Source organism: Diabrotica undecimpunctata, chromosome 7 (genome assembly GCF_040954645.1).
Source record: "Diabrotica undecimpunctata isolate CICGRU chromosome 7, icDiaUnde3, whole genome shotgun sequence".
Classification (NCBI taxonomy): Eukaryota; Metazoa; Arthropoda; class Insecta; order Coleoptera; family Chrysomelidae; genus Diabrotica; species Diabrotica undecimpunctata.
In genome coordinates, this window is record NC_092809.1 from 116350627 (window position 1) to 116377487 (window position 26861).

The window sequence follows — 26861 nt, forward strand, 5'->3', positions numbered from 1 at the left end:
CTCGGAAAACGTCTCTCCAGTGGCTTTCTGTACTTGATCTGACCATCGGATAGGTGAGCGTCCTCTGCCTCTACGTCCTTCTATATATCTAGAAATTTACTAATAGGGAATGAAACAGTTATAATCAAATAAACATCCGGAAATTAACTATGAACATCTAATGGGACTGGAGCTATATTATTTATTGTCGATTTGTTGATTGCATATTACACACTTTCAAACATAAAATACGCATTTACACCATGATGGTTACTTAATGGGAAATTAGCACACAGCCGTACTACAACGGACTCTTCATACGATGAGATTTGTTCTGTGACTACTGCTCTTTTGCACCCGATGTGTAACATTAGAATAGGGGAGAAGTGTAGTCTAAGACTAGAGAGCTGGCTTACTCTGTGGGATTATAACCTTAGAATCGTACGAGCGCATTGCTGTGCCCGATATTATTTCGTCCCAAATCGTGGGAACAAAATGGATTCGAAATGAAAACAAACGACAACAGATAGTGAATACCAGTCGCCGACTGTCTCTACCACACACAAGTCTCAATGACACTAATTAGGGTTCTATAAGCGAACTTTCAACACAGTAATCCCGTTTTGTAGAACTTATTATTACTTTGAGAAGGTTTGATACAAGAGCCGTAGGTATATTTTAGCTAAGTACAAAGTTGTTGAACCAGTAACATTATGAAACCTACCTTAGGCTTTCGCCTCTTTAAGGGGTTGCTACTCTATTTTTTTTTTGTTGCGGGAGCTAAGAGGGGACGAGCAATGTTGGTTGCGAAGTGGGTAGAATGGCAAACTTCTAATGAAACGAGGAAAAACTGAAGATGACTACAAAGGTTATTTATTTATTTATTTATTTTGGATAAAGACGCCAACACAAGCCATAAATAAAAAACACCTCTGGTGTCACCAGGTATACATTAGGGAAGACTAATAAATCAGCGTTTTTAGGGTTGCAGCTTATTTTGTCTGCGATCTCTAAGTGAAGTTACTTCTAGGATGTCGTGATACTCATCAGGAAGTTCGTGTAGAAGCCTGGTTAGAGGAAATGGAACTTTTGTTTTATAAATTATGTGCCCTAGGCAACGACAAGGAGTTTTTAGAGTCTCTTTAGGTCTGTTGGAGCAGTATATACATATCTTTTGCCAACAGAACGGATACTGCCCTCTACTGTGAGGGTATTACAAAGCAGTAAGTTTTAATACTGACGAAAAATTTATACGTTTCATTGGTTACTTTGGCGATTATTTAGTGACGCATAGTTACACGCTTTGTTTTCGTTAATTGGTCTAATGAATGTTTTGTAGGTGTGTATGAGAAATTTAGAAGTGGTATTTCCAAATTTGCCAGGCAGTGCATCCAAGAGATTAGCTCTTATTCTTATCCTGTCTTAGGTATATTTGACGCCAATGTTCCAATTGAGAGTTCTAGTGAAATGAACTCATAAACAGGACACCGAGGATTTAAATTCGAGCCTCTCACCAAGATCTCTCTCTGGTCTCTCTCTGGTTTCTCCCGTATACATCTCGACTGCGAGGAAATCTGAATAAAATAATTTTAGTTTTGGAGGAGTTTAGTGTAACTTTCCATTTGTTACACTTCCTTACAAGGTTGTTAACGGGGAGGGAGATAGATCTGTGGCTGTGCACATCCCGAAGATATGTACAGTTAATGAAAGATTTGCAATAAGCCAATTGGATAGAGTTTAACTGGTGTAAAAAGGATGTGCGAATGATTAAATATTGTGTTCGATAGGTAATGCAATTCAAGAGGTAGATACACCAAATGATCGAAATGATCTCCCGAGATAGCCACAATTCGGAGATATTTAGTAATTAAATCAATTAAAATAATGGATGATTTATTAAATTTGTTCTATGACTGATACAAAATTGTTCTAATTTGGGAATATGTCGTTTTGTAGAGGTAGGAAACGAAATATTACATGAAAATATTTTTAATTTCGTAATTCGTAATAATAAAATTCGTTATATTTCTGAAACATTATAAAGATTTGGCAACAACGTAAAAACCATTTAAGGATCTATTCAATAGATTGACCTAATAAAATCTTCAGGGTTTACTCAAAGGATTAAGGATAGGAAATAAATAAAACTGTTATGTAAATGTTATATTCAAAAATAAATAAAATATATACAACTTAAAGTAAAGAATAAATAAACTTACAGTAAAAATAAATTAAGATATTAGGCAATACTTAAAATAAAATAAATAAAAGTTCAACATGTCGTATCCATATATTAAGTCCCTGTAGAACTGGAAATTTTCCATAGCTGCCACCAATTTAACAATTTCAGCAGCTTTTCAAACAAAATTTTATACAAGATTGATATTTACATAAATAGGAACAATTTTTAGACTAACAACAAACAACTGCGTTTAAAATCTTCAATAGATTGAATTGCAAAGTACAACAATGTGTCATTTTCAAATAAATACATTTTGATGCTAAAAGTTCATTTAAGTTTTTTGTAAACTTTAGTCAGTTATACAACAATGTTTCAAACTTTATAAACGTTTCTACAATTTGTTTATTCGACACCTCTTGTGTTTGGGGACATTTGATATAATCGGCAACGTCGTACAAGAGGCCGACTGAGTGATTTATATTGTTCGCTTAAAGCGATGGGTCTTTGTTTCTGTTGTCAACGTTGCGTTGATTTAAATAGAGTTAAATGTTACACAGCTGTGGTTTAATATAACAAAAAGGGTGGTACATTGGCTTAATCCAGTCCAGAGTACTTGCAATGAAAAATAAATGGATACAAAAGTCATAGAAATTCAATTTTTGTGGTATGAAACGTGAAAGTGTTTATTACTCAATGACTCGATTAAGATTCGATTAGGATAGTAGATCTTTAATAATCTTGTATTTTTCTCTCGCGTGAAATTAACTCTTGCTTGTATTTTTCCATATGGCAAGTTATTTTTCATATTGACAACAGAATAGTTGTGTTTGTAGATATGGTTAATAAAATTATGGTTTTAAATATAAAACATAATTTTCCGCAACACTAATATATTAGATGTAAATAAGGAAAAGTCGGGTAAAGGGGATACTAGTAAAATTACAGCATTCAATTATTTATAGAACTACCTGCATAAGTAAAATAATTGTATGAACTAGTTTACAAGAATCAAAAAAACAGTTAAAGTAACAGGCAATCGACGTCATCTACATAAGAGACCATCGAGTTGATATGTGATGTTCGGTAAGCTCAGAAATTAAGTACGAAGAACTGGAATCGAAAATGAAGTAAAGGAGTTGCTAACGGATTAGCATTCTAAATATGCAAGATAGTACGCATGTAAGTATACAGGAATATCTTTAGAATATTCCGAATATGAGAGTTAGCGAATTATGTGCTTTGGTCTATTCAGAAGGGTCAACTAAAGTTGTTTTAAAACTGCAACATATCCGTGAATCTACATAATAATGTGAAAGATATTGCAATGTATTGAAAAGTATAATTTAATCTGTTGAAAAATTAACTTGACATGTTGGAAAAACAAAAATCTTAGTCGAATCATCAGCTTCCGAAAAAACACATATAATATAAGAATAATCGTTATTTTCTTCTGGTAGTTAGGAACAGAGAGATATTTAAAATATTTTACTTTAAAGTGTAGACGATTGTATTTTCTGTTTCACCAGAGTTGTCTTTTTTATTTCCGAGTTCCAACAAAGAACTATTTTCATTATTTGTTTAACAAAAATGATTATATTGTTAATACTGATTATTGCAGGAACGTTTATAATACTCGTACTTTGAGATTTCAAAAAAATTCTTGCGGTTTCTTTAAACACGAATTTAATTTAGTTCGAGCCAATTTTCCACTAGCATTGACTTAATTTTTCTGGTTCTCAACGTTAAAGCCGTTGGTTTTGATGTAGTCAATAGTCCACTCCATGATGCTTAGATAAGAGTTGAAGATAATGAAGTCTCTTCTACTTCTCTGCGACTCGTCCTTCATGTTTTTATATTCATCGGGCATGTCGCTTTCGCTCACAGGATAGGGTTCTAATTTTCGTTCCCTCAAAGCTTCCTTCATCTCGCATAACAATAATTTCAGTTGCCATTTTTCGTTTTCAAATACTTGGGCGCGAATACCACCCTCGTCGATAAGATGTTGGAAAGCCACAGCCAGTATCTGATAGCTGCGGTACAATTCCTTCATAATTTCTTCACTCTGAAAAAAAATTCACATTAATGCCAGCACTACACAAGAATAATACGTAACTAACTACAGATAAAGCTTTAAATTTAAATGTTAATGAGCTTACGCTAATAAAATACTCTATTTTTTGTTCGTTGCTTCTGTACCTCAAATTTTCTGCACCGCATTTACTTAAAATGCAATAAAGAAAACTTAAGTTCTTATTACAATATCTAAAAAAAATTTCTTAAGTTCCTCCTATTTTATTATCTTTATTTGTCATTTGTGGCCATTTCTATATGTTTTTCCATAAATTCCAGTACCCATTTAGTCTCTTCATTTCTTACATTACGCTAAAAATTACTCTTTGTAGTTCTTTATGTCAAATCCTGTCCTATCATTAAACTTTAATAAAAGCACCATGTTCTTGAAAAATCGAAGACATTTAAACATTTAAAGGTTTTTATTGACTCAATACTTGTTTTGCGGTGTATAAAATTTTACATTCACAATCCATTCCAGCTACCATCTCTGTAACTATCTTCAGCTCTTGTCTGCTAAGATTTATTAGCGTAGATAAGTCCATAATGTGGCTAATGGTCTTCTTGATGGATCTTTTTTAATAGATTTGCCTCTGAAGAGCTCGGTTTTTTGTTAGGGCTCTTTTTCAATAATTTTTTATTTCCACCGGCACATTTTTGATCTTCTGATCATGTCGTTCAATTTGGTCATAGCGTATGGTCATATCATATAAATTATTTTTTGTCTAATAGTGTAAATTTTACCGTTAGGTAACTTTTTTATATTTAGAGCTTATCGGGCAATATTCAAGATAAATCTTTGATAGTTTTAAAATTTTTTGTAAAATAAGAATGGATTAAGAATAAATTAAACATGTACGTAATGCAAAAAATAGATGATAACAGAAATATTGCTATAAAGAAGCTTGAAATATAATAAAGCATGCTTTCTGAATCTGAACATCTTCTTCTTCTTCTCTCCCTTTATAAGCAATTCTGCTTGTTCGTTGGCGGGTTAATACCTCTATGGAAGGTTGTCATTCCATCTTTTGCGCGGTCGTCCGATACTTCTTGTGCCGATTGGTGACTTATCTCTTGCTATTTTGACGAGACGGGTCTCGTCCATTCTGCTTATGTGGCTATTTCCTTTTTCTTTTTTTCTATTTTGTGTCCATTCATTTATACAATGTACGTTACATTTTCTTCTTTTCTTCTTCTACGTCTTCACTTCTCTTTCGATCTCTCAGCGTATTTCCTGGAATTCTTCTTAGTACTCTCATCTCTGCCGTTTCCAGTAGCCTTTGCGTTGTGGCTGTATTGGGTCTTTTTTCTGAGGCATATGTCATTATCGGTCTTACACTGGCTTTATTAATTCTTGACTTCATCTCAGTGTTAATGTATCTGTTGCGCCATGTATTGTTATTCAGGCAAGTCTATTTGCTTTTTGTACTATATCTTATTCTTTTGGTACTTGATCTCTCACTTCTTTGTCCGGTCTCCATAGTTAGACAGTGTAATTCTCGGGTATTTTATTTCCATTACTTGTTCAATACTGATGCGATCAATTTCTATTTTACATCTGGATGATCTTTGCTGACTACTATTGTTTTAATTTTCTGAGATGAAATTGTCATATTTTGATCTTATGTTAATTCTGTGGACCAGTCTTTGTACACTATCTTTATCTTGAGCTATCAATATTCTTTGTTTCCCATTCTGTACCCTCTTCCTTTGTTAACGCTTCTGATGATTTCATCCATAATCAATTTAAAGAGCATGGGGCTCAATGAATCCCCTTATCTTATTCCGCTGTCTATTTCTATAGGTTGTGTAAGTTGTCCATCAGTTCTGACTTCCACTTTGTTGTTTTGGTAGATGTCTTTGATAGTTTTTATAATATTTAGGGGAAGTTCTCTATTATACAAAAGATGGATTACATCTTTGAGTCTTACTCTGTCAAACGCTTTCTTTAGGTCAATCAGACACATAAATGCTAGTCTATTATACTCTAGCGATTTCTCAGGAATTTGCTTTATAACGAATATTGCATCTGTACACGATGTTCCACTACGAAAACCCTGTTGTTTATACCTCTGTAGTTCTCTGGCTGTTTTTTTATCTCATTTTTTAAATAGTAGAATTAGTTCGCTCGTTCTCTATTCTTCTGGTATTTTACTGTGTTTTATAAAGTTAATAATTAATGTTGTTAAATGTTCTGTCATTGCTGCTCCACAATATTTCAGTAATTCGTTTGGTATCCCGTCTTTACCTGCGGCTTTTCTGTTCTTCAGGTTTTCTAGTATTTTTCGAATTTTTCGAAGTTCTTGATTTGTGGTAATTTCTGATGTTTCCGGTTCTGGTGTCGTTTATTCTTCCTCTGCCTAGAGTTTTTAGGTAGTCAATCCACGTATCCTTTTCTATGTGTTTTGTTCTATTAGTTCCTTTATCTCTTGTGGATTTAGTTCTCTTGTTGAACAATTTTATGGAACTTAGGATGGAACGGAAATTTACTAAGAAAACTATTACTGGTATTTAAGAGCTAAGAAGACACTCATTAATATTCAGCTCAGCGATTGTTTGAGGCGTGAAATTGCACCTCGGAACAATAGCTTCCAATTGAGATGACTCTGTTGGATAGCTTGTTAAACTATACTACTACTATTGCTACTACTACTATGTAGATGGTTATAGTACTATAAGCATACTACAATTTTAAATATAAATATTATAATTACCTCTTGGTCTCCTTTTAAATATTTTGTACGAGCACGATTTTCTAACCATGGGTAAGACCATTGGGGATTATCACGATAATCAAACGCGTTGCCTATAGTGTAGAAAGCCTGAAAGAAAAAAACGTTATAGATTTTTATTTTACTACAATGGTTTGTGTACACTTTAAGTTTTGAAAACGACAAACTTTTATTAAGAAAATCTATGCATTTTACAAACAAAGAAACGTTGACCTCAAATGTAGCAAACATTTCAAATTAAGACTTCCATTATTCTATATTTTGAATAGTTATTATGTAGCAATACATAAAAGTTGTTTATTAGAGAATACAGTTTCTTAATCTTTATCATTTGATCATTCATTTGCGCGAAGTATGTTTTTCAGGCGTTATGTGTGTCACCTATCTAAAACTACCTGCACTCCGACTGAAATTAACTTAGCTTTACAATCATTTCATATTGGCTGATTATGGAAATAGATAGCGCTAGTACTCCTCGAAAACGTAGCAAGTCCACGTCGTTTGTACTAAGGTATATGTAGAAACAACATGGTAGATTTGTGCAATCTTTCAAAAAAAGATGAATAAAAACTGGGACCATACGCTTAAAATTTAAAAAGAAATGGTACCTTTAACAAATACGTAAATTAAATCATACTTACTACAAAGACCCTCGATAAAAATTACTCAAATTTTGTGTAAATTAACAATGGTATAATTTATGACGATATATAGTGTAAGTTTTCATATTTAAAAAATATGTTCATATTCATCTAAAATAAAACGATTACATAATATTTACATGATTGTCTCTTAACTTTATTATTTTTTCTTCTTTTTCCTTCTTCTCCTTTGTGTGTTACTTTTGATCTTCTTTGTCTTCTTTTTCCAATATTTCCAACTGTTTATATTGTATTAAGCCTCCAACAGCGATTGATCCTTACAGTTCTTCTTTTTTCTACGATTCTGTCAATTGTTCTTTATTTTATTTCCTCCTATTTTATTTCTTCCAATTCCATTTCGTAACTTTTTAATCTTAGTACTAAAATTTCTTTTGTTAATCGTTTAAACTTCATTATTTTTATGTATTTTAACCAAATAATTTTTTTATTTATTTATTAAACTTTAATTTTAAATGACAATTAGATTTGTTAATATTCAAAGCCAACCTTTGAGTAAGAAAAACATACAAGTTGTAAAATTTTGCTTTAAAAATGCCATTGTGGCTGTGAAAAATACTTTCAATAATGATTGACTGTTAGGAGAGGAAGTCTAGAATGGGCTTAGCGAATTACAGTGACTTCCTTTCGAATAAATCGAATAAATCGATAGCTTACTTAACTAATCAACAGGACCGTGCAGACGATACTCAGTCGTTGACAAAAGTGTTATTTGGTAAATTAATTAAAAATTTATAGAATTTATATTGAATGGAAATCGAATTATATTATATTCTATTATAGAATTTATATTGCAACGAAATTAATGTTTTAAATAAAAGTACCATCGCATTCGTATGAAGAGCAACAAAAAACTTCTAGAAATATATAGAATGTTAACTTTTGATTGAAAAAATAAAAATCTTTTAGATGCGGCTGTTTAAAGGACTGTTGAAAATAGCGTAAATGGGTATCACATTAATCCATAAGTACAAAATTTCGATCTTGTAATGAGAGGACCACGACACTAGCTACAAGTTATTAGGCAATGAAAAATCATGTGAAAAAGTATCGTTCAAACTAGACCAATCCTGCAACCTCGAAATAATTTAACTGATCATCCAACCAGTTTTTTATATCAACAGTAAATAGTATCCAAAGAATTATAATGATCGCCAATCCTTCAAGAGAAGACGACACCTTAAATAGAAGACGAATTTTCAACAACTCGAACGAGCCGTGCTACATTTTGCTATTTCACGCAAGCCACAAAATATTTCTTGTCCGGAAAATGATTCGTTTATTTCAGAACCTTTTATTTTTCCTTAAACCTGTTAGTTTCTTCTTTAAATACTTTCCAAGTCAACTTCAATATCTTCCTGTAATTGAAGTTAGAAGTGAATTTACAAAGAACTTTAAAATGAGTTCATGAAAAGGGCATATACGACATATTACAAATAAAACACATTACATTGATTATCTATCCTTTATACTTTAATCCAATAGGATAGTTTTAATACTATGTTCTATATAAAATTTACACTGATGGGAGAACAAGAAAAGCTGTTTTCAGAATTTTCGACGTTTAAAACCTATTATGGGTAGCTACACGATTAACTAAACTTTTTACAAATGTTACAAGTTGCTAACTTATCAATTTAGGTAATAGTGAGTAGGGAGAATGCTAAACTATTATTTCCCCCCTAGAAACTATATCATAGGGATTGTCTAATGAATTCATTAATTGTTACAGTTTGAGCTGCATGAATCTGTGGTGTCTGGCGTTTGCAGACCAAGACTCATGTGAATGCTGTTTCGAGTAGGGACATATTGTTCCCGGACAGTTGAATCTGTAATCATCGACATTGTGCCGTTTGTTTCTATTAAAATTTACAGTGGCTAAATTGTTTTGGTTAACTTAGTTTGGGTGCCATTACATGAAGAGAGCCAGAAAAACTGTTTTCAAAACCTGACGTTGACGTTTAAACAATTATAGGTAGCATTTCAGGCGACCCACTAATTTAGCAGGTTCTTCCTGGTCTCATTAGAAACATAACGAGTAAGTGTCAGTCACAATTTCTCAAGAACCCTCCAGGGTCTACAAGATTTAAATTTAGAGGCAGTTTTAACACTTTCAACACATTTATAAGTTATTTGTTCTTAATTTGTGAGAAAACGTTAAAAACTCGGCGTTTAATTATGTTTCATACAATAACAATATCTTTTTATAGTTACAGACGGTCCTGTGCAACAATAGATATTTTATTAATGGTAGTAGAAACACATTTTACCGGATGTAAGGAAGACGTTAGTTATTTACATCCGATAGACAAAGACAACAATAAACTGACTTTAAGTTGAGAACAAGACAAAAAATATGATAGTGTGTAATCAGACATCATGACTGTGGCGGTATAGTAAGGTACGTTTGGGGAATATATAATACCGGAGGACGTTGGTAATTTCTCAAAAATTGTTAACGAACTTTTTTAATGTTTTTCTATAATTTAAAATCTATTTAAATTATAAACAAATTACGACATTTTTATTATTTATTAAGTAGAAAAAATTGTAACAAATGAGAAAAAAATTACAGTGTTCGAGAGAACAAATCTGCCACAACTGAAACGTATTTGAGAAATGAAGAGAGTTAAATTTTTATACCCCAAAACATTTGAAAAATTATATGACTGCAGCAAGCTGAACACAAAATCCCAATTCTTGAAAAAAATGTTTTCGCAGGAAAAATTATTTGAATATATGGCTTGACTTTTATTTTTGTTAACAATGCATTGTAACTTGTTTTAAGCGATACAAAGAATGCTAGTGGCAATATAAAAGAAGTTAAAACAAATAATTATTAGAAGAATACAAAAAGTTACAAAAAAGAGGCTAAAAATAAATGAAATATATATTAAGAATTAGCAGGGAAAGATCAGATATTAAACTAACTAGTTACCGCTTCATATAGGAAAAGAGCTTCATCAATATAAGAGTGTAGATCTGAAGGGATCTTCACCTATATCTATATTAGTCTTCTAAGAAATATGGAGGCTTTTAAGAAAGCCTATTATCTATTAAGGAAAGTTATTTGTTACCTGGTCATGCTCTAAGAAGATGAAGATCTACTCTAGGTTCTTATGCGTGGATAGCATCAGTTTAATAACTTTACTATCAATGACTGAATACTTATAATGAACTACAGATAGTTTACTACCTCATCTTCATGTGCTTCTTCTCCTCCAATTCTACTTTTCATAATATTCCTAAGCAGCTCATAATTTTCTACCTAAATTTGTGACCCAGATTTCTAGTTACCTTTATAGTTTTGATGATTTTGAAACTATAGTAAAGTAGTAGTATAGTTTTTATTGGAACGTCCCAGCACTTTGGTAGTGGTAAATCTTACTTCTTTAATACTGCTTTTCTAATTATTCAATAGTATTGATGTATTCTTTGTCCAATGTCTACTCTTCTATTCAGTAGACCAAAGTGGAGAAAACATAATGTTAGAGCTCCTAATCTAAGTTACACACAAAGATCCTTTTTAGTGAGCACTTTTTTTCATTTTTAGAAATGTTTGTCTTTCAGTCTCAGATAAAGCTTTATTTCTTTTTGTAAAAGATGGAATTTGAAAATCCTAGACAATTTTATTTACCCAAAAGTTAGCAGGAATAGTTAAAGGGAAGAGAAATTAAGTGTTGGATAGAAAACTAATGAAAATCTAACAAACAGAAAAAGAGAGCGAAAAGAACAAATGAAAGATTATATAAAACAGAATTAAAAGCATTTCGACCTTGACAAGCAGGACTCAGAAAGATATGCGTGGGACACAAATATGCTATAAATAAGGTCAAGAATATAAACATTATTGTAAATCTAATTATAAGAAAGTAAAGAAAGAACTATTATTAGCAAGGAGAGGCACAACTTGTTTAATGTTGATCAAAGCAAATAATAGTGGACTGCAAATTGATCAATGCCTTTACGCAATGCATATTCCTATCTTAAATGAAGATTTTTATTGCATATTTATTTATTTTTATACAGATATCAAAACTAAAGTGAAAAACTGCATACAACTTTAAAGAAGGTAATAATATTGCGTGTTAAATGAAGACTTTAACAAATCATATTTTTTTTGTTTTCAAAACATGTCGATTTAATACGAAAATCGCAAACTAAAAAAAAATTAGTACGCCTTGTCGTGATAATCTTTGTTTTTGTTTTAATCTTGACCTACTTGATTTTTCATAGAAAAATATCCAACCTTGGTAGACGCAAAGAAAATCAAACGCCAGTATTAGGTAATATATTATAATTATATTAACTTTGTACTGCAGAATTTAATAAAATACTGTATTGTACGGTGAGGTGTAATAGCATGGCATTTTACCATTTTCTGTCTAAAATTGGTCCCTACCTATATAGTGGTCCCTACATCACATTTTTGAACAAGTTCGCTCTCATCGTTGAACTCCAAGATAGGAAGATTGAGCATCCACCTCCGCTTGCCAATCACAGAGTAGATAAAAGCTGTTAGGCTTGTTATGCTATAAATAATCTAATTTGACGAAAACTGCGCTTTTTTTAAACGACATAAATAACTGGTATTACATTAAAATGTTATGTGTCACCTGCTCATAATATTGGGATTTAATTTTTTATTTGATCATCTAAATTTGAGAATATATTTGTTTATGCGAGATGCAATCAGTTTTTGCAACTCAAAAAACTTTCTTAAAAGCCATTTCAGAAGTATAATTTGAGTAGGTACTTTATACAATTTTTTTATTTGCTACTCACGCAACCGTCAAGTTAAGCAAACTAATTTTAATCCCTAAATAAAACAAAAATAAAGTACTTACAAAGCTGTCCTTCAAATGATTAGCTTGTATTAAATTGTACTCTGCTTGAACAAGAAGGTCTGATAAATGCCACTTAAAGAAAATTTCTGGAGGTGATGTGGGTAAAGGATCACTTGGTTCTACAGAACCACATGGTTTTTCCCACCATTTGTCTTCTTGGACCTCATCGTGGGCGGGTGCTGTGGATGCTGGATTCATCATTGTCAATGTAAGGTAGACTAACACTAATACAACGTTTTTGACACCTAAAATAAAAAAAATAGTTCAATTAAAAAATATAACCAAATTTCCATTGTTCGTAAAATAGAGTATGGAGAGAAAATATATTAAAGTTTTATACATATATAAAAATATAAATATTTTTACATTTTTGAAACTTACTATTATATCCTATATTATTTTCCAGGCAAATTGTTATAGAAATTTGATGGGAAATAAGAACAGAAGTGGAACAGAAGAAATAAAAATTTGTAAGGACCTATAAAGAGAATAGAAAGTAATAAAACTCAAAAATTGGTACCGCAGATAAAACCCATACCGAAGACAAACCAAAAACAGGAACCATTACAAAGATAGGGCAATAATGTAACGTAAATGTTAAAAAAATCAAAGGCAGAAAATTGGAATAATCAAGTTTAAAATAAAATGGAGAGAAATAATAAGGAAACGTAGATACATAAAATAGCTCTAAACAGGTTTCCTAAACTGTTGGAATATGGAAATGTGACATCAAAACAATAATATTGCCAGTTAATGTCAAATGTATTTTATAGTACTGTAAAGCTTTTTGCCGTTTGTAAATTGTACAATGGGTCGAGGTAAAGTTATAGCTGAGAAACTTTATTCAACCATTATTAGATTTTTAATCCTGGAAAATCCAATTCGAAAATTGCGAATATCTTGTAATTGTCACGCTATAGTGTAAGAAATATAATCAGAAGATACAAAACTACAGGTTCGGTCGTCACAAAACCTAGAAATGTACGAAAAATAAAATAGCCGAATCAGATCGAAAGGCATTAAGACGCATTATAGTGAAAAATGGACAAGCAAATTATATGGAGTTAAGCGTTTTGTTGAGTGACGTTATTGGAAGACAAGTTTCTAGATCAACATGTCAGCAAAAGGCCCACAAATTAGGATTTGGTACTAACAAAGTCAGTTTTATAGTTCAAAAAATTAGAACGAACTGTTTTTAATAAATTTCATTTAATTTTAGGCTAAGAAAAAGCCACTTTTAACATTTCAACAACAAAAAGACTAAGATGGTCAAAAGAGCATAAAGCTTGGACTCAGCCGCAATGGGATTCAATACAATGGAGTGCTGAGTCCAGATTTGAAGTGTGTGTTAGAGACAGTAGGAGTCGCGTCATTCGCAGGAAAAATCAAGCTTTCCATCCCGACTGTCTGAAGAGAAAAATCTTTTATCGATGCGATTGTAAACACGGACAGATATTTGAATATTTTAGAAGAATCTCTTTATTTAGAAGAATTTATTATTCTGTTTAATCAATAGTTTTCATTACGTTATAAAATATTTTCTAGGAAATTCAAAAATTTTTGTTCGATGTCTAAAAACTTCTAAAATTTACGCTGCGTTTTTATTTTTGTTCTTTAAAATTTAATTTTCTATCAATCTAACGTTAGGCCAACTAATATGAGAAGGGGCTCGTAAATATAAAAAAAATAAAGGTTACCAAGTCAGAAAAGAAGTTTAGACGATTTATTTAATATACAAGTATATAATCGTTTTCTTCCGTTTTTCAAAGTGTTGGTGACCTGTTTACTTTTAAAATTTCTCACGATCCTTCACGAATCTCTCCACAAATCCTTGTATTTACATAGTTGGTGTTTTTGTACAAGCTGTGAGTAGTTTTGCCGACGAAAGTATTTTAATGTGACACAGTGTCTTTTATATATTTTATGGGTATCATAAAACGCATCGCAGTAAACCCAACTCTTGCTTTTAGTAGCTAATACTTCATATTTTATGTACAGTTTGTTTAAAATTTTGTGCTCTATATACAGCAGTTTTTAAGACTTTTTCGGTTTAACTTAATAGGCGTGCGATATATTCGTAATTGAGCTAATTTTTTATATTGAAAATGAAATGAATAAAGATGAAACTTACCAATCTACAGATTTTACCGACTCGTATATTGGGAGAAAATATATGCATATTTTACCTATAAACTATTCGTGTTCTACCTATATACTATAAAGACTTGTTTAATTTGCTTTTTTCTACTAACTGCTTTACTTATATCACTAACTTCTAGGTACACTCAATTTTTATAATAATCCAAAAAAAGTCAACATAACCTAACAAAAGTAAAAAGATATCAAAAAAGAATTGTCTACGACAAGTGGCCTGCTGCAAACTAAAAGAATTTTAAAATTCTTATATTAATCCAATAAACAACAACATATAGACCGTGTAACGTTATAAACGACACACGTTTGTTATTTTTCTTTAAATATTGCTTTTGATTTTATTCATTTGTAATCTTTTTGTTTTGGTTTACTATTTTTCGTCCAAAAATACTTGGCGCTCAACTCTTTGTATATATCCGGTATTCTACTCCAGTTGAAAGGAAACTTGTTTTTATATCTTTATTTTACTTACGCGGATGTTTCAGTTCCAAAATCCATTTATATTATTTAAATCTCCATTGGGGTAAGTTGGTAATTTCTTTATATTTAGATAATATTTCACCCATATTCAGTGTCTTTTTTTTTGATAATTTCTTATATTCTTTTTTAACATAACTTAATCTCCAAACCAATCTTATATGTAGCTAGAATCTTTAATGTAATTTAACATTTAATTCCTCCGCGTTGAATAATTTAGGCTTTGAAAAACACCATTATTTTGACGACGTTTCGGCAAGGCGCACTTGCCAATGGCATTAATATGATTATTAAATGTGTATCATATTTATATTAGTTAATATCCTCTTTTATTTATCCCGGCCAAATTCAATGTTCAAATTTGCATTTTAAGATAAGACTAATTTAAGATCTTACACCTGGATAACCAAACATGCGAAATTCAAAGACGAATTACTTTAGAGTGGGCAGCCTTTGGAAAACTGCGAGACACACTTAGGGATAACATACCTTTTAGCCTCAAAGGACAAGTATTTGACCAATGCGTATTACCGGTCATGACCTACGGGCGGAAACTATGACTCTAACCAAGACTATGGCTTCGAAATTGAGAGTGGCACAGAGACGAATGGAACGGTCTATGCTGGGAGTGATGTTGCGGGACGGAATAAGAAACGAAGATCTGCGAAGAAGGACCAGTATTGCTGATGTTGTGTAACGCATAACGGAACTAAAATGGAACTGGGCAGGCCATGTAGCCAAGAGCAGACAAACGTAGTAGAGGAAGACCACCTACACGTTGGGTTGACAACATCAGGCGTATCACCAAATATTGGCAACAAAGAGCACAAAATCGTAAAGAATGGAGAAGTTTAATGGAGGTCTATTTACAGCAGTGGACGTGATAAATAAAGGCTGGATGATGTTGATTACACCTGAGAGACTGAGCTAGACGACGCCTTAAACAATTGGCTCCAAACGTTAGTTGAGGTTTTATTGTTGCACATTGGCTCCCAACTTTCTGACGGTAGTTTTATTGTTACAACCGAACAAGTAAACAGGTACCGAATCAAGGTACTGTCTAATTGTGTATATTTGCACATAGCGACTTTTTTGTATATCCTGCGTCTATGTTTGTGGCATTCGAATAGGTTTTAGTGCTTGCTGTTGAGCTTCTTTTGGATAGAGGTGTTGCTTCAGCAGGTACTTAAACATGTTACTCTCTATACCGCTCATGCCTACAGTTCCAGAATTTTCAGAAAACTGAAGCTCCTTTATTTGTTTGTTTCTGGTCCACTGATTGTTACATGTAAGCTAGGAAATGGACAAAGCGTCTGGGTGAAACTCGGGTACCGCCTGATAGCCGGAGATGATACCATCTAACAGACTTGGCAACCACACCGAGTATAAAGTGCCACACCACTACAAGAAAACTCCACTTAAGAGTCGGTTACATTTTCTATCCTCTTGTTCAAAATATGGATTATCATAATAGTTAGAACTTGGATTTAATTCGAATAGTTTTTCCTTAATGATTAGGTCTTTATTATCAAATAATTAGCTGGAAATCTCATTTCAGTTAGTACTGTTTTCTTAGCTATAGATTTGCTAATTCTGATTTCTTTACGTGAAGTAATCCTTCTGTTAAAATCGTTTTAAATGTTTAAATCGAACTGATAAATATTTTCGGTAATAATTTATATTATAGTCGGATATTGGTACTTCAGAGAAGATAATAAATACAAGAAAGTCTTCAATATAATAATAAGATTCATAGTTACACTCGGAGGTAATGACGGAATACATTCCTTGTAAATTGCTACTAATGTGGCTTGTCCTTAAATACATTCCAACGTCTAAATATCGCAACAAAACAGTATATAAAGATCAGTTAGTGACCCAGGTGTAGGAAACTTCATCTATTATTGTTGTCTTTAACCGTAGCGACTGGAATGAGCTATGACTTTAGGATTTGTTAAATGGTCAATAATTACACTAATCAATGTATCATTCTCAGCTATTTACTGCATTTTTGTAAAATTATAATTATCAGAAAAACGGCCGACTTTGGAAAGAAACACAGGTGTATCGGTCGAACGTTTATAATATAAAAATCATTTTAAAAAAGACTACCAAGGCAGAAATCGTAATAGTTAATTTAATTATAGTTTTTGTTACTGAAGTCCGTAACTTACGGTTATATACGGTGTTTTTTTCAGAAAACCAGAGTCCATTACCGTTTAGAATGTCTTTAATGTTGGCATTTTGCGAAGGTTAACATTACAGTTTTTCAGTACTATAAAAGCAGTTAATGATTTTAACAAAACATTTTTATTAGATGTTTACTGATGACAAACAGTTCTCTTAAATCTAAATCGGACTACATTTTTTTCCAGGAATACCAACCATACAACTGAGTAATAATACTACTTCAAGAAGTGAAATCTAATAAAGTACCGATGTTTGTTACTTATTACATTTAATATAATAGCGCAACTGTATACAAATATGTACAGACAGTTAAATTATTAGATGGTTGAGAACAAGTGTGCAATGTTCTATCTCCCCCCCTCTCTAGTTGTTTCCTCATTACTAAATGTAGTAATTTCCTACCAGTCGTAATTTCCTACCAGACGAGCAACTAGCCTTTTTCCATCGACTTCTAATCTAGGCTGACCTCATCAGAGAATGTTTTGCCACTGACTTTCGAGTCGAGTCAATATTTGATGAAGTGCATGTCAATATACGTCGTTTTCTGACATTAACTTTTAAATGTTTCCACAACTATAAATCATTTTTTCTTCGTGTGTCATTGCCATCATCGCAGCTCTGTCAGCAGTAGTTCCGAAGAGTTCTATTGTTGTTTTTCTGATCCACTGCTTTAAATTGTTCAACCAGGATGTGCGTCGTCCCCCGTTCCTCTTTTTCCCTCCACTTTTCCTTGTATAATCAATGGCATTAACTTATATTTTTCATTTCTTATTAGGTAACTAAAGTAGAATGTTTTCCTTTATATTGTTAAGCATTTCTTTTTCTTTTTTAATTTTTCTTAATGTTTCATTTCAAAACTGGCAAATCTTTTTTCAGTTGCGTCCATAATTGTCCAGACTTGAAATCCCTATAAAAGGGTAGAGAGTACATCTCAATACTGTAGTTCTAATTTCTATTCCCAGATTTCCATTGCATAATACTGCTTTTATCTTATTGAAAGTGCTTTTGGCCTTCTCAATGTGCCGTTTTGTTTCAAGGCGGTGGCCAAAAGTGGGAAATAAGAACAGTAGAAATGGCGTTGTAGAATTTAATAAAGTGAATCTCTTTGTTTTGGTACTTTTTATCGAAGGAAATACAGACGTTCACAAACGATCTACAAAAAACTCACGGTGACTTAGGTTTAAATGAGCCAACTCGACCTAAGAGATTTATTCTGGCTAATGCAGCTAAGAGCCGCTCACGGTGACTTCAAATGTGAATAAGTAAAAGGATTATTGGTCAAAGTTTTGGCGGACTGCATATCCAACACCTATTGATAAGTTTTTTAACATCTATACACAATATATTATGTTGTTTATGTCACTGTATAATAACATTATTGTAACATAAATGAAATTTCTTTAAAATATTTATTCGCTCGACAAAATTAATAATTAAAATTGTCAATAATGCCAATGATCTTCTAACAGGCAAATGACAAGATTGTTAGTTGACGACGACTGAAATAAATTTTGGTTAAAGGTCATTATTAGTAACCGCTACTGGTGGTGGGGATTTATAGTATACCGAACTAGCAAAGTGATGAGCTCCGTCAGTTACTCGCGAGCAACAAAGATGAACGACATATTTTAAGTGAATTAAATAGAGAAGTAGAAGTTTTGTAAAACAAAGACGGGAAACCATTTTCTAAAATAAATGAACCAAGAATACAAGAAAACCAGAGCAAAAAATTGGTGAAAGAAAGAAATTATTGCAATAACTAACGATGTCGTTAATGAAGGTCTATGAATAGAAAGCTGACAGTTGCAACTGTCAATGTATGTTGAACCTCACCGAGGTTTTGTAGTGAAATTTACTGAGCACAATTTTTGTTATTAGACAACCAGTTTTACTGTATATTATGTATTTTTTTATCTTATCTTTAATTTTAATAATTTTACTAGCTGAACAATCTTTTAATAAGAAATATAATTTTAAATGTTAACTCGTATATTATTTTATTATTGTTGTATCTGACCTTTTTACGATTCTGTTTGTGAGCGTTTTGGATATTTTCATGATTCTAAGGCAGATTTAACAACTTTTATGTGCATTCTTTAGCCCATCTAATAAATAATATTTTACAATTTTTTCATAATGCATTAAAAAAAAGTGGAAGCATTGATTGCCATCAAAATTTTACTAATATTGCTACTAATGTGTGTTTTTTTATTCTGTTTTTACTAACTCATTGATTGCAATAAGGGAGCCTCGATCAATGCGTCCATGGTTTACGATTCCCAATTTGTCAAAAATATAACGGAATAAACGAGTAATATCATTGGATAATTAACTGCTCAGATCAAATACATATTAATTAAAAATATACTAATTCGAGAGATCATTTAAAAAATAGTTAAGTGTGTATTTTACCGGCATGCCGTAATGTTCGATAATTAGTGAAAAATTTAATGACGTCGTAGGTTTTTCTTTAAATAATGTGAGATATCGATTAAAAGACTTATTTTTGTAAATGGTTTAATGACAATTGGTAAACGTAACTGATTTGTTTACTAACAAAGCTGTTGTAACTTTGATTTAACAAACTGGATCTATTTGGGTCAATTAAGTCAGTAGATTATCACATTATATTGATTGAATAACGTTAGTTAACGGTTTTTACACACAAATTTGTCTTTAAATATACTTATATAGAGATTATCATATACAGTAGAATCTTACTAATCCGATACGTTTAATAATCCGGCACCCTTCGACATGCCTCCCACGCTCCTTCACACGCCACGTATGCGCTCCGTCGCCTCAAAAAGTCTAACCTCAAAACTTATCAGGTGCACGTGCACATCTAACTGCTGTGTTAATTCAGCATATTGTAGTTAAAGTTAAATAGTGGAGAAAACATGTGCAAATCATTTAATATGGATTTGAGCGTGCTACTACAGGCACTACATGATCTTTGGAAAAAAAACCAAAATATTCTGGAATGCGTGTAGACGATGGAAAACGCTTTTGAAATGACGTTGCAGGATAAATTTAAAAAGCGATTTGTTATCTGCTATTAAGTATATCGGGTGAAAAATTGTGAAACAACGCATCTGTAGTACAGCCACTTATCCAGTACTTTAAAGATAAAGAAGAATAACCAGGTCTTCTTCCTGACCAAATCTGCAATTTAGAGGGGAGGCTGTTGTCCAACAAACCGACCGTATGCTCTAATGAAGCGAGTGCACCAGGTCATAAAGTGAGTAAAGAAAGAATCACATTCATACCGTGTTCAAATACTACTGGAACACAAATTGAATTTGTTAGTTATTAATAAAGCTAATAATGCCAGAACTTCCAAAAACATTTGTCTGCCAATATGCAAGAACAAATTTAAAAGTAGGGCCGCGAGAAATGTATTTAGAGAATGGTTCCATTAAGACTTTGTCTCAGAAGTAAAGAAGTTTATAAAAACATCTAACTTTACTCGTATCTGAGAATGCTTTAGGCCACTCAAACGATCAAGATATTCCTACCACCAAACTTAATAACTTTATTGCAGCATGATCACAATCTTATCCAAACGGTTCTTGTATAAAAATAAAGTGCTCACCATAGTATTTCTCAGGATAATAACACAAAGCAGAGCCTAAAAAAAATTTAGTTTGAGGGATGTCTCTTGCTCACGCATGAAGCTCTGTTTCACCTGACTTAATCCAATTATCATGGAAAATGCTATGGCCTACAATGAATGTTATATCACAAGAATAAAGAAAAATTTGATCCTGCAGATAATCTTACTATTGCCAATTGGTTCCAAAATTTACCAGAAAGAGGATACGAGAAAAGTAAAGAATGTTATAATTCTTCAGGGACTGAAGAAACAGCAAATTGTGACAGATGAAGAAATATGTGAAGCAGTATAAGAAGAAGAAATTCTTGTAGATATATTATATCCACCGATTGTAAAAGTATTAAAAATACGGCATTATAATAGTTTCTTCTTCTTTTTAGCCTTCTTTCATCCATTTTTGGATATAGGCCTCTCCCAGCTTCTTCCATCGATCTCTATCCTGAGCAACATACTTCCAAAGAGTAGCCGTAACATACTTCTATTGTTGCGGCTACTCTTTTTATGTCATCTAGCGATCTCATCTGTGGCCTTCCTCTTGATCGTCTACCTTTGTAAGGTCTGTAAATGTTGTATTGTGGCGTTCCAACGTTGGTCTTTTTGTCTAGCATTTTAATTGTTTCAATACCTGCATAACATGGCTGAAGAAAATAACGTATCTGCTAGAGATATTAGAATTATTCGAAACATGCGAGAAAAGTATTGCAAGTTGCAGAAAAACAAATGTACCTAATTAGTTGAATGTGAGACATGTGATATATTAACAGAGATATTACTTATAAAAAACCGTCTAGAACATGACACACACACAAGCACAAGTACATTGTTGTACTTTTTTTTTAATATGAATTTTTCTATATGATCTAGTAATCCGAACATTCCAAAAATCCTAAACTAACTGGTTTTTAATAGTGCCGCTGATATCTCGCTATTAGTGAGATTTTACTGTATAAGAATTGAAAAAAAAATCGACGAAACGGAAAACGTTTTAATTTTTTGATAAATACATGTGAACGAAACAAGAAATGATGAATAAAGAACATCAAGCACTATAAACAAACAATGATAATAAAATGAAGAGGTTATGTCATTTAGTTGACCAGTCGGCGTCGTAAAGGGTACAATGGATCTTCTGATAACGGCTTTACGCTGAAAGCTTTGAACGACTTGCCGATATTTTTAATTAATAAAGTAGCGACAAGATATGACTAATGTCTGGCACTTACTACAAAGACTCTGTTTATTATGTATCTATAGATAATAGTAAAATAAACCTAAAAATCATGACTGAGCAATTGAGAGTATATTTTATGAGATAATTTGATATTAAAGGTTAAAATAAAGACTTTGACAGGAGATGACATATGATCAGGTTATTGATTTACAGAAAAATATTTAAAGCAGCATAAAATAGTCACAAATACTAAAATTCCAAAAAGGACAAGGAAATGGCAATAATTACAAAAGACAAGTTATTCCTACCTCACATGACTGTGGCGGCGATAGCTCGGTGGTTATGGTACTGGCTTATTAAGCCGGACAGCTCGGTTCGATCCCCAGCACAGACAGTAGACAGTTTTTAATTTCTAATTTAACTGAGCCGTCACCGTGCTTTGGAGGGCACGTAAAACCGTCGGTCACAGCTACATAAGTGGTCTTTAACACTAAATAGTGGTCATGACTATATAATAGCTATCTCATAAACAAAAACATACGAAACAATTCCAAAAATACGAATAGTCGATGCCGTTCACGTATACAACTATAAAAAAATTAGAACTTAATGTTGGAATAAAAGTCAATACAAAAATATAATAAGTCTCTAAAACATTGTTCCATACTCCTGTACAAGACAATAATTAGACCAAATTGGACATGCTACCGAGTTATAAAGTTGAAAATTGAATATAGTTATAATTGCACCAGCATATCAAAAAAAACCAAGGATGCATATAGTTGCAAAATGCTAACTATCCAACAAATCATATCATTTGAATACATTTGAGTCTATCAAAGACACGAGAAGAACACCAAACAGACAAATTTAGCAAAAACAATATACAAAATAAGGCTTATATAAAAATAAAAAATCTATAACTAAATGCCATAAAAAGGCTAAAGAAACTCCAACAGTAAAGATATATTATCCCAAAATAAGGTGAAGATGCAAAAACCAAAGAATTAGCAAGAATACAATTTAACCCTAAGTTTTCCTTAAGATAAAAAGACGAAGTGATTGAAAAACATTTAGACTTCACCGCGTATCGAATTAGAAATAGTTCGGAAGTAGAATTGAATTTATAATATAAAAATATTGTCATTTGTATATCAGTTTATTAATCTTATCGAAAAAACTAACCTTGTCATGTTTCGACTGTAAAATAAATCTACAAAGTATTATTTAACACGAAATTCCTCCATTGAGTCATACAAATTTCCCAGAGAAACATTTCACAATAAATTTCAAGTTCATAGGTAAAGAGCGTCAGTGATTCATCGACTATGCTCCAAATACCACCTACACTCGCGAACAGATGTCAAACAAGCCGCCTGTCCATTTTTTACTATAGGAATCTCAAATACCAAGAACTACAAGCTGTTTTCGATTTAATCAAGCAAGCTGTATCGAGAAATTGTAAATTCTCTCAGAGGGGACCACCGTCTCATTGGCTACCTGTTGCTGCAAGTCCCGCCCCTCTACCACACGGATATACACAGGCAGATCCTTGCCTCATCTGAACAAGAAATATTTTTAACACCAAAAATCAGTTAAACCGCGAAAAAAAAAATAGAATAAACATACTGTGGAATTAATAAAAGAAATGTTATCATATTTGTTGACAGTGCAGTAAGATTATTTTTATGTAAAAATTTTATTGACTTACGTGGAAAATTGTATGTATGTATTAAATATCCCTTTTTCCATATTAAGTATGAAAACTTTGTCCTTTTCTTGTTAAAAACAATACTGCTAAAAATACTGCTTATTTTAGTACTCGCGTCTGTAGTAAAACTATTAGTCCTATTTGGCACTTCCATATCACTGCATCTACACTGACATAATCTTATCTTAGCAGTCCTTTGATCCCGATCTAACATTCCGGCAGGATAAACTGATTCCATTATTGTGTTACTTTTCACACGCGCGTTTATTAAATAGAGACTGACTATAACCTACACGACGTCTGTCAGACTTTAGACTGGACACTTACCTCTAACTTAGGTACTATTTAAGAGGAGTGTCCATATCCAATAGGCGGGTTTTATCAATGAATCTTGCCCCACTCCGGCTCTCTTTTCCCTCATTGATGTTATGTATGAAATTTAATACAATACTGGAACATGTGTTTTTTTATTATATTTAGTTTTAGTTTCAACGCGTGTCGCAAGCCATTAAGAGAATTTATCGCCGAACGCTTTGCATCATCGAATTTGTTGTTGTTTTTTTTTTGTTTGCAGTGCGTTAATAGTTTATGAGAAATTATATCTACACTTACGTGAACACTTGTTGTTTTCATGATAAATTTTGGCACGTCGATCTTCAGTGATCGGTAAATAATTATCCTAAAAAAATGTCTGGTTTTTGTTTTTACTGTTCATTCATAAATATTTTAATGAGAGAATTATATCACAGTAGTAAAACAGTGTAAATTTAATGTGTTAATGAGGTCAATTACCACTTCATAAAAATTCTTTTCTTAAATAAACACTAAACATTGTTTCTTAATTGTCATCATCTTATAAAACTCACGACAGCCCTTTCGCTGGTAACTTCAAAATAATCAAGTTAACTTTAATTACAAATATATAATTTTTTAATACCTTTAATAATGCTTTTAAATACATTTAGTGATTGGTGATGAATTTGTATGTCTCAGATTGCAGATAAAGAATTACTATTGATTTTAATTACTTTAATAGGCTATTGATTATGTTAAAAAATTAGGGCTAAAAGGGGTTAATTGTTTCATATGGTCAATGGACTTCTTAGTATGTATGTCTGATATAAAATATTTAATAGATAATTTGTAAATTCCGTAATGTAGATATTTCTTCCTATTTTTATTTACTTATTTTAACTTTTAACTAGTTTTTTCTACATCAACGTCTACCGTAACTTAAATTTAATACATGTTGCAATCTAGACTATGAAATATAAAGAATATAATATATTATTCACTTTAAATTATTGGATTATTTTTTTAAAAATTTTCATTTTATAAAATTCAGTCACTAGAACAACTTTAAGGTTATGTACATCAGTATATGTATATACAGGTTATTTCATTAATAATTGGAAATATTTTAGCTGTAGATTCCTGAGATCAAAATATTAAGATTTAACCAAAATCACTTAAATAAAATGTGGTCCCTTAATGAGTTACAGGATGTTTTGTTAAAAAATTTAAAAACTGTTTGTACCCAGTACTTTAAAACTATTTGACAAATCCTTCTCATACTTGTCAGAAAGTGTAGGACCGTAATATATTATGTTAAATAAACGTTTTTGGCTACTAAAAGACGTTTACGATAGGGGAAAGTGAATGATTGACCTTTCCCAAATTTTACACCACTTGTGGTGGACCGCAATTTTTCAATTCTGCAATACTTTCTATGTAAATAACATACTACTTATTCGTTAAAGTTGATAGTCATTATTTTTCGAAATATTTGACGTTAAAATGAAGCGGCACAGTTATTCTGCCCTGCTAAGAAAAACCACAGCATTTGCAGTACTTCTAATAATGAATAATGGTCTCCAAAGAATCTGCAACTTTTAAAAAGGGCGAAAATTGTTGCAATAATGCGATTACAAACCATTTTACTTTATATCAATAAATCTGTAAATAAACTATGTTTAAAAAAGGAGTTTATCCAATTTTAGGCTTACTATGGCAAATACTGGGAAAAAATTTTAAGTAATACATATTAGGAATTGCTAAGTAAAACTAAGCATTTTTGCGGTGTTTTTTCTTAGTATAATGTATAATGTTTTTCTTAATATAATACCAACAAAATAAGTTTTTGAATAATTTATTAAATCTATATATTTAATTAAAAAAACCACATTTATTAGACCGGATAAACAGTAACAAACAAAATTTAATACAAAAGAAAAAAATAAATATAGAAACAAATTATCTTATTAATCCTTTTAATTTATTTGAAGGCATTATGGTTTTGAGATTTTTAATAAGGGTTCCTTTTTTATTTTTTGATTTCCACTTGGAGATGTAAATGCCTGAGGGCTAGTAAGTTTTTTATTTAAAACTTTATTTTGAAGAAAATTCATTCCAAACTTACTATCGGGGTTATTTGTTAACTTGTACTTTAGGGAAAATGATCCTCTGTTGGCAACAATTTCTTTTTTTCGCCAAGTAAGGACAAAACTCTATTTTTTTAATTTTTGCTTGTGACGCGATATCTTGCCAGTTAAAAAACCTGTATACTGCAGTGTTTTTATTGTAACCTTTTTTGAATTTGCATTTCCAACAGCTGTCATAAAATCGTTAAAATCGTAGTTTTTCTTAAGATAGTTTAACCTGATGGTGGAAGCTCATCGGCGAACATGAAGATTTGAAATACTAAATACAAATATCTTGAGCAGATATAGCGTCAGAATATACAATATATACAAGGAAATATAAAAAACACCAATTTTTATTTTGAACTAAGCAGTTATCAACCCAAAGGACAAAATAAGTTTTTGTCATACATAAGACATATCTGTAATGTAAAAAGAAAGCATTACATGAGCTAATTATATCTTCTTTTTCCCGTATAGTAATACCGTCATACCATAGAAATGAAAAAAATTTTTGTTTTTTTTTTCCTTAACCCAGGGGTACAAAGCTTTCATTGAATGTCGATATTCTTTGAGTAAATATAGCTTTTTTAAACATATCGATTCTTAGTAACATTATGACTTTTTGGAATCTATGGAAGAGTATCACCGAG

General features: G+C 31.7%; 1 protein-coding gene across 5 annotated transcripts in view; it reads right to left on the reverse strand.

The window, feature by feature from the left end:
• LOC140445735 (uncharacterized) overlaps positions 1-26861 on the reverse strand; it is a 222420-nt gene that overhangs the window by 84970 nt on the left and 110589 nt on the right. For 2 of the 5 annotated variants that reach the window (XM_072538037.1, XM_072538035.1), the window contains exons 1-2: positions 23789-24110; positions 12470-12714 (exon numbers count right to left, since the gene is read on the reverse strand). In XM_072538037.1, coding sequence (XP_072394138.1) covers positions 12470-12714; positions 23789-24026 — 483 coding nt within the window. In that variant the 5' untranslated portion in view covers positions 24027-24110. Of the gene's footprint in view, positions 1-2126; positions 4224-6945; positions 7054-12469; positions 12715-23788; positions 24113-26861 lie in introns of those variants that run through there. The other 3 variants (XM_072538038.1, XM_072538036.1, XM_072538039.1) reach the window with 3 other exon arrangements.